Source organism: Ylistrum balloti, unplaced genomic scaffold (genome assembly GCF_031769215.1).
Source record: "Ylistrum balloti isolate Yb309-2 unplaced genomic scaffold, AGI_CSIRO_Ybal_v1 Utg371666, whole genome shotgun sequence".
NCBI classification, from domain to species: domain Eukaryota; kingdom Metazoa; phylum Mollusca; class Bivalvia; order Pectinida; family Pectinidae; genus Ylistrum; species Ylistrum balloti.
Window position 1 is genome coordinate 29077 of NW_026782844.1, and position 9493 is coordinate 38569.

The following is a 9493-nucleotide window of genomic DNA, read 5'->3' on the forward strand; positions in this document are numbered from 1 at the left end:
TCGAATTTAAGTTTAAATCAAGGTTATGTTTGACACGATTTTCATTTTTTTCTTTGTTGATTGTATGCATCACAAGCGATGTTTATGTGCGAACACAATCTGATATTAGAATATGTATGTCACATGTCTCTCACATGTAAATAAAAAATGATATTTTATTATAGCAGAAACGAAAATGATTGTACATTCATAATTAGAATGGAAGTCATGATATGGGAGTAAAAGAGTGGCAGACAGTAAGGAAATGATGATCATTGAAAACTGCATGTAAAACCACTAAAGAAATATTAGTGCATAATGGTACCATCTATCATGTAATGCCAATGAAGAGAAAGCGTGTTAGCGCCGGAACATGTCAGGGCAGGTTAATAGAATAACAGCTTGTATAACACAATCAATAGAAGATTACTGTGACGTTTCAATGCCTACACGTTCACCTTCATCAGAAAAATGACCAGTATGAAACACACTGGCTCTAACGTACTTAGTGCACGAGATGATAAAGAATTGACCCAACCTTTTCGGCTGTACTATAATCTTATGTACACTAATATCGAAGATACTGTGAGGAGATGGTAAACGGAGTTTTGACCAAATATACAAAAGATAGTAACAATGTACTGTAGTCAAGTCGGCTACGCATTTTAAGTTAACTGTGGCCCCCGTCGTCTCTATTTAATATTGGCCCGCTGCGACGTATCTATATGACTTCCTTAACAAGCCCGATGAAATGATTGTTTTCACTGTCAACTAACTTACCGAAATACCAGGCAGGTTAGTAATTACGTTGATAAAATCAGTGTATCATTACATAGAGAGAAAAACGTAGATTATGACAAATTAACATAGGTATGACTTCACTCCTCTACATTCCTTCCACACAACGGATCATGTCGTATGATATGCTGAAACACATCAGCTTTCCTAAAGCAATGTTAATTAAGATATAAGAAAATATAGCTAATAGGACATATGCAATTAGACTGTCGTCTCTTTCTCTACTCTTCTTTTCTTTAATATGACTTCATACTTCACCAACTGTAGTTGCCGGATGCCCGTAACAGCAGTCGTCAGATCTGTTACATAGATATAACGAGTGTTTAAACAATCCGTCAGTAATCACAGACTCCTACGATATGACTTATACGTGTTTATTTTTCCACTTTGTTCTTCTCTAATTTGGTCTACTTGATTCTCAGAATTACACCATTGCTTACTCTTCAGTATGCTAATGTTCTTAAAGAGTTCAACAAACCTGAACAAATTGTATAATGTATTGGAAATAGAAAATATAATTACTGATAGATCTTACTGACGGTTTAATCCTGTTTGTCCCAAAACTGAAGTATCTATACGAAAGGTGTTTGTATATCTCTTGTTAAATGTAGTATCATAATAAAATAAAAACTGAATTAGACGACATTGAATATCTTTGTTAAAACGGCATCATCCTGTAGTAGCTTTATTATTTAGAGATAACGTGGGGCCAATTGAATGTATGTGAAATAGATATGTATTAAATATGTATAAAAATGTGTTAATACTTACCAGATATCTCACACAAAACAGTGAGGCAATGAATGGTTAATAACAAATGTTAAAACCTAGTTATTCACATAAATCATACCTTTTTTTCCCTTTTTACTTGCTGGCTTTTTTTATACGCGCTTCTCTAAAGCGGAAAACATAAAAGTAAAACTCAAATCTGCGTTGATGCCTCACTATAAGATGGAAGACGTCATGTTATTAGTTATGGTGTCACAGAATGACCCATCCAACAGGCCTCTCTATCTGTTTAATATTTCTGTAAATGACACTTTCCCTTGGTCAGCCGGTTTAGTCTAAGTTGGACATTCCTCTAAGTCACCTGGCTTTCTATAACTTTATTTACATTCGCTTATCTTGGTATTTATTCCGGGCTTCACAAAGCATCAATTTTTAAGTTAACCTGGGGGAAGTCTGTGGGTAGAAATGCTATCTTATGGATTGTACAGAAGACGCACAAGTGAATACCACCATTTAATACCAATTAAGATCAGATACAGTAGAGCCAAACAATGAGTTAAATTCTTGTTATCGAAAGAATTTACCTCCTGTTATACATTTCGAAATTTTCATGTAGCTGATAATAACAACGTCAAGTACACGTTTAAATCATCCTATCTTTAGCTATTATAAGTACGTTCTTTGTAAAAAAAAAAAAAAAAATCCCCCCTAATTATTGATTTTGAAGATGGCAATTGAGGGCAAAGTTATGACAAACAAAACAATTCATATAGGTACTTAGAAGGAAAAATGTTTGATTAATTTACCAATGTATATACTACCGACACCTGAACTGAGAACTGATACCGGGATTTACAGCGCCCCAGTTGTTACACTACCACCCGGTCTCCGGGTATAAAGCTCCACTCAGACCTACTTCTCGTACAACACGATATCAACATGGAAGTGTCTTGGCGGAAGGTAACAGGTAACCTGGTGTTCCTCTGTACAGGTGAGTTAATTATATCGCCTGTATTCTAAGGAATCGATCTTAATATAAGATATTCTGTAGAGTTTTTGGTGATTTTTACATCAGCGCTTTGATTCTATTTCATGCACTTTGTGTAGTCAGTGGTGCAAGATAATCTGTCATTGACAGCCTCAGTTTTTTTTATTATTCTTTTACGTCGATGTGTTTTGGGTGGGTAAACTATGGGTTGTAAGCTACTAATTATATTCTCATAATAGTTTGGTATAATTTTTAACACATGGTAACAAACTGTAGCTTTATCACAGGTAAATTTATGCCCAAAGTTCAATTAGTCTATACCATCAGATATAGCTTGGTATGACGAAATAACATTCACATTTTTTCGGTGAAGATTTAACACATAGTCTTACATTAAACCATTAACATGGGAACTCGTTCGCTATTTATAATAGTGATAACCCGATATCCTTAGATACTGCATAGAATTCGGAAGGAAACAATGAAAACAAACCTGGCACTGTTTCAAACAGCATATGTTTAGTCGAGCAGAGAGGTCAAGTCTTGTTTACCGAACACACTAAAATGAATAGTCTGTGATGGAATACTGTTTCTACTACTGAAATAGCATATAAGAACAAATACTACTGCACACTATTATTAGCATATATCTGCATGAACTAAAACTCTTATAGACAGAGTTGGGTGGGGTGAATGGGTCGGGATAAAGTCTCCTTTCAGCTCTACCTGAAGTGGTTCATTGTTTGCTGGGTTAGACATTTAGAGGTCAGTCTACTACTAGTACTGTTTACACGCTGACCTCCTTCTCGTCGGGTAAACAAACAAGGATGACACTTTGTGAGTGAAGTCTGGTTAGGACAGAAATCCCTCTCCCTCATTCACCCTTACACAACATATTACTATGCCTTATAATGGAAAGACAAATCCGTTTTAATTCACCAACTACTTTCTGTGACTTCTTTTTACCACACAACACGTTTATTTATGCTTGGCAAGTACATTTTCACTTTAAAGCTTTAAAGTCTAAAAGATCTTTTACTCTATGATAAATAAAGTAACAGTCCATGTTCCCAGCCTGAGTTAAAACCTTAACCTATAGTCATTATTAAGACACTTTTTATATCTTTGACTAAGGTGAAAATATTTTGCAGATTCTTAACGTTTAAAGCAATTTGTGGGCGGTATAGAATGTTTTGAAGCAGCGATTGATTAAATGAGATTTGTACCCTTTTCAGTTGTATCAGCTGCCAGAATGCCATATCGTCGAGACTTTCATCTGAAACCGATACAAGACATCATTGTAGACCGAACTGCCTTAGACAGAACTGCTGTCGTCCCCCCACCAAATATTCCCCACATTGCTGGTAATCCACCCAAACCAGTCCACCAGCCCTGGTACCGCCACTTTCGGGAAAATACCAAGCAGAACACACGCACGTCTCAGAGGCAAAACAAGAGACTTCGGATACATAAACATTTCGATGACATCGAAGTTCACAGCATGGGAAGTAGACTCAATCAGCATGAAGTTCCAAACAAAATGAAAATGAAACAAGTCCACGATGAATATTCTAGCAAGAATGAACTTGCTAAATTAAGTGACCTGAAAATTGTCGATGATACGGAAATTCCAAATATAGAAATTTTATTGCATCGTCATGCAAGACGCATGAATCAGTTAAAGAGGAACAAGGCGAAGAAATTCTCAAGACGACGAGGTCGTCACCCACGCAGAAAACTCTCCAGTTTCAAGAAGGGATGTCGGATGAGGAGAACATGTTCTGTAAGCAAGGTACATTACCGACCCGTTTGTGGCTCTGACGGTGTCACGTATGACAACAAGTGTATGCTGAAGGTTGCCGCATGCATGTAAGTCAAATGTTACTGTTTTGGTGGATTTTGTTCTGCCTATCGTAAATAACAAACTAGCCAGACACATGGAATCGAATTCGTATTCATTCGTCTTTGTTCAATATTTCCCCTTTAGTTTATGGGGTAAAAGTAGGGATCATAATCTCTGTATCTATGTCAATGTCAATCCAAAGCAAGGTCTCGTTGTACGAATTTAATTTCTATTTCACTCGAATATCAATAGACCTCCTAATTGTACTGGGATCCTGTCAAAGATTATATAAAAATACGTGCGTTTACACATCACAATGTATTATGCAATAACGAAACTACCATAATATAGGTGTAAGTAAATATCCCGCGTCTTTGTAAGGACAATAGCTTTATCAAGATTATCACCAACGTTATGTCAACACCACGTTCCAAATGACCCTGACGTAATACATTCGAGAGTGACCCAGACAGAAACTGACATCGTTTTCTCAGAACTACATTTGAAAAAGAAAGCAGTTGGTTATCTGTACAAAGGTTGTTATGTAATTCACCTTTGCCTCTTCCGTGTTTGATATGGCGTCCCTTACCTGTGCCAACAATTGTACGTGTGGTGAATCATTCTGTATACTTGCAGTCTCCAAGCAAACGCCCTTCCAATATTGTTGTCTCATTTTTTATGTTACCTAACACAACAGGCAAAGAACTATAGTATGGTATATAGCGATAATATGTGAACAATACGTAACGTCGAAAATAAGAGAGGAATCTTTCAAATTGATTAAAGTCTTATCAGAAGTTCGTGTAATGTTTGACAATGCTTTCAGATAGACTGTTCACGAAATGTTTTGTGTTGATAAAAAATCGTGCTAAATCGTGCTATTGATAGGCTCATTCATATACGTGTCATTTCGTCATTCTTTTCCTTTCTTTTACAGGAAGGGCAGTCGACACGCTATCAGAGTTACTAATCCTAGTGCCTGTCAGAAGCAAAGACCTTTGTAGATACCATATAAACACTGACATGTATCGTAAAAACACACGCTGATGACGGGTTGTCGACAGGTCAATCACTATAACAGAATATAACAAATAATCCATGTTTTTATAGAAATGGTGCAGCGTTCTTATAATGATTGAGAGCTTTAGACCTTTATAAAACTACGCTAGTGTTGTCTTGTACTTCACACCTAGATGTGGAAAGGTAATACTCTTCCTTATAAATATTTTTATGTACAAGATTCATAACTTTCGTCAGTTATTATTATTATTATTAAAAGTCGAAAACTGTTTTTATTTGCCTTGATGTTTCGCTTTCTTTATCTGTAAACTAAGTGTCATTGTTGAGGCTTATTTATAATGGTGAACAACAATTTTTTCCATAACAAAACACTTGTTATTAGTCCGAATCATGGCACAGGGTAATGCAGCAGAAGTAGTTGGTAGTGTTGCTTTAATTAAAAGTGCATACAAAATGACATAACATTATAACAAGAAAGTAATTATACATCCACAAGACATATGCCAAGTGGAGAGGAATGTAACTGGTCGCAGCTTAATAGTGTAAGTCATCTTTCTTTTAAAGACCCGAAGTCAACATGATTAACCCAAATATTAACTTATCGGTTGGATGTGATCGATCCCCGTTATTGTATATTTGCATCATACATGTCAAGGAAGAGACACCCTCCATATATTACCAGTAACACAAGTTATTATGTACAAAAATGAACGAGTAAAGCCGTCTTGCCAAAAGCAAAAACGAAAAATATCGACATATTAACACAATCATATGTTAAAAAACAAATTCGATGAAACCAGAGAAAAATCAGAACGGTAAAATTTGCCTGTTGGTTCCGTTGTTGTATATCTTGTTCTCATTTGAGAATGCGACATGACTTACTTGGATTTGCAAATATTTACTTGGCGGGTGTCGTCGGTAAAGCATAAGGTTCTTACTCTTCCTGGTATTATTAACTCCTAGTACATTTTTAGAAGTCTCCGCGTCTTTTGTTCATAATTTGTCCTTATTTTATTGAATTTGAGTTTGGAATATGATTCTGTAGATATTTTGGTAAATTTTCTTGTTGTACTCCCTAGGTTGGAAGTTGATACGTACAATAAGTTAGATGCACATTTTTATCTTGTGATGTGTTGAATATATCGGAATACTTTCGTATACAACAAACTTCAGTAGGGCACCTGTACATGTCATTAACATGATACTCAGTATTTCTTTCCATATCCATTGATAATGGTTTACTGAATCAATGCTCAAAGAAAATGCCATATATTTTCTAATTGTTCACTGCTTAGTGCAGCTGCTGCGAATTCCGTCCAAACTATTTGATTCTGAGATAGTAGGAATCAACGATTTGCGCCACAAGAATGATGACGGATTCAAATAAGATAAAACAAATCGCCGACTAGAGATGCTTATGGCTACGACACTATACTTTTAGAAGTTTTCGTCACTATAAAATTAGCCTGCATCACTACCTCTCTGTCAATGTCTCTTTCCGCAAGGACTTGTGTAAATGGAAACATATTTGTTAGGATGATTATTTGAATGAGTACACAAATATGTAACAACGGTCCTGCAGTTTCGAACTTGCCGGATTTATTGTTTTTCTTTCTTTCTTAAGCAATATGATGTATTTTCTGAAACATTGATACATCACGGCAATCGGAAGCCAGAGAACATGGTGATATCGGACAATACATCGGATCCTTCCGATAAACCTGCGATTCTTACCAAAATCTCATCGCCTTGGGCCAGTTCTACCACAGCGGTGGAAGACCCTGATACGGTATAGTGAGCGTTGCCAATCTCTTGTGAACCTACACTTTTGCCGTTTTTGGCTATTTCGGAAATAATGTAGTTCGAATCTTCTAAAAGTATCTGCCACGAAAAAACGTAAACACCAGGTTGATTACAGGTAAAAATTCCGGTGTATCTGCTGTATTGGGCTCCAACGTTGGTAATGATTTTGTCGAAGATGATGGATTGGTGAACACCAGGGTCAATCAAAGGGCGAGTGAGGATTGTATGGAAGGCAACCGTTGCCTCAGATGAACCTGTAACTACAATATAAAATGCATGGATCAGGTGATGGATGGATACTCTTTTCCATAAAACAAATTTAGAAACATTATGTAACAATGTGTCCTATAAGATATATCCGAATTATGAAAAATCAATAATAAGACTGATTCTTGTCGCAACCAAACATCGAGTGAACATCGTCTGTTTACATGTACAAGGGTTCTGTGTTGAATTTGATCGACAAGTTTTACATCACATTTGGTATTAGCAGGATTTCTGTAGTGTGTGATATTTAACGCAAAAATAATTTGTGTGACGTACAATGTATAATTTTGTAACAAAACGTTTGATAAATACAACAAAGCAAATACCAACATGTGAACAGAATCTAAATTCAAATATAAAGTCGATAAAAATGAGGCAAAGTATGAACAAAAGAAAAATGTACACTCCTGAAAACGTACAGGGAGAATGAGGCCGGATGTTCGGGAAAGTTAAGCGTTTTTATGCTTCATCAAATACACCCCCATGTAAATCTTGGTCAATTAAAGTAAGAAGTACCCTGTCACGTTCCCTAAGGAGAACAAGGTATACAACAACAAAACAACCGGTCATAATAATGAGTATCAATATCGTTCTGCTTCATATCCACCAAGAAATAGAATAGATCAATATGACGACTAGAAAACTTCCTATCTCTGGAAACCTGTGTTGTGAGTTTGTCTGCTGCTGATATCCTGTACGATAATCATAGCTCGGAACAAACCCTAGAATATGGAATTAACTGTCGCCACATCAGTTGGGGTTGCAGGGATGTTGCTCTCTAGAGATGGGAAATTCTCAATAAGAAAAATGAAATCATCACGTTTGCTATACAAATTGATGGAAGGCTATGTTGGTTTCGTTGCACAAAAAGTAGGAAAAAGCTAAATGTATGCTTGAACAGAAAAATAATGAATTAATGAGCAATCTATACGTACATTTCAGGTATCAAACAATTACGATTATATATATATTTCACGGGGGTAAATACAAATTACCTGCCGGGGTGTCAAAAGGAGCATATGGTTTAGCACTCCTTCTTGAATAAGACGAAGCCTTTTCGTGGTCCAGTTTTGTCCTTAAAGCTGCATTTTCTGATTTCAAGGATTTCAAAGCTGCTGTCAAATTTTTTATGACGTAACTGTCTGTTTCACGTAAACCTTTCAGGTCTGTAATCCGTTTGTTAAACTCTCGCATGTCCAATACACGTGCACGTTCAAGTTCTGCAACACGTCTCAGCAGTTCTATCTTGGCCTTCATGCGTGCAGTTCGGAGAAATCTGACATTATTTTTTAAATTGTGTACTTGACTCGCCAGGTTCACGATACTTAAAGGCTTGTTGATTTGATACAAAGGATTCGACTGTTCCTCACTGCATACAGTTTGGGACAATATCCCAACAAAAGCAAGAAATACTAATAACATTCTTTCTTTGTGATAAATTGCCACAGAGTATTCCAACGCAACCATATAGGTCTGCAAACAAGCAGTAAGCATGTGCATTTCTTCACGCTTATCAAATCGTAGCGTGGGTGTAGTACCTGCTGACAAACCTACTTGAGTTGATGACTTGTATTGTTACCTCCTTGGTTGATAACAAGAAGTAGAGCAGCATGTATGTTTTTATTTCGAGATTTCATGGATTCTTGGTTAATTGTTTCTACGACTTTACGTAATACCGAAACCCAAATTTCCCCTGGAATTCCCATTCGGTGGTAGACTGAATTTTGTATCACAACTTTTACGTTGTTGGTTATTAATGTACACATAGTGTTTGTAGCTTTTACTGTAAGTCCACGAAAATAGTCGATTTTAAATACTTTTTGGTTGTAAAGTGTTGATTGATTTGTTAGGGAATGTCTCGTTAAGCCGCTTTGTCTGAAGTATTCTTCCGCAGTAATTATCAATATAAGGTTTTTATTTTTGGTTGAGTGTCAAATCTTTCTACTTTAGATGTCTAGGTAGAAGGATAGATGATGCTCGGTAGTTACAAATTAACATTTCAACACAAAGCAAATCCAAAATCAATTAGAGACAAAATAAAGAAAATATTCACGTGGATATCCTTG

The 9493-nt window shown here is 36.2% G+C and overlaps 2 protein-coding genes across 2 annotated transcripts; one reads left to right on the forward strand and one right to left on the reverse strand.

Moving 5' to 3' along the window:
- Positions 1 to 4131: 4131 nt before the first annotated feature.
- Positions 4132 to 5410, forward strand: LOC132563262 (turripeptide Ici9.1-like). Its single transcript, XM_060228021.1, has 2 exons — positions 4132 to 4363; positions 5275 to 5410. Exons 1-2 carry the CDS (start codon positions 4164 to 4166, stop codon positions 5339 to 5341), a joined length of 267 nt encoding a protein of 88 aa, XP_060084004.1. The 5' UTR covers positions 4132 to 4163; the 3' UTR covers positions 5342 to 5410.
- Positions 5411 to 7013: 1603 nt separating this feature from the next.
- On the reverse strand, positions 7014 to 8894 carry LOC132563264 (uncharacterized). The gene is made up of 2 exons (XM_060228023.1): positions 8476 to 8894; positions 7014 to 7461 (listed from the first exon to the last, which is right to left on the reverse strand). The coding sequence occupies exons 1-2, from the start codon at positions 8892 to 8894 to the stop codon at positions 7014 to 7016; spliced, it is 867 nt and encodes a 288-aa protein (XP_060084006.1).
- Between the last annotated feature and the right edge of the window lie 599 nt (positions 8895 to 9493).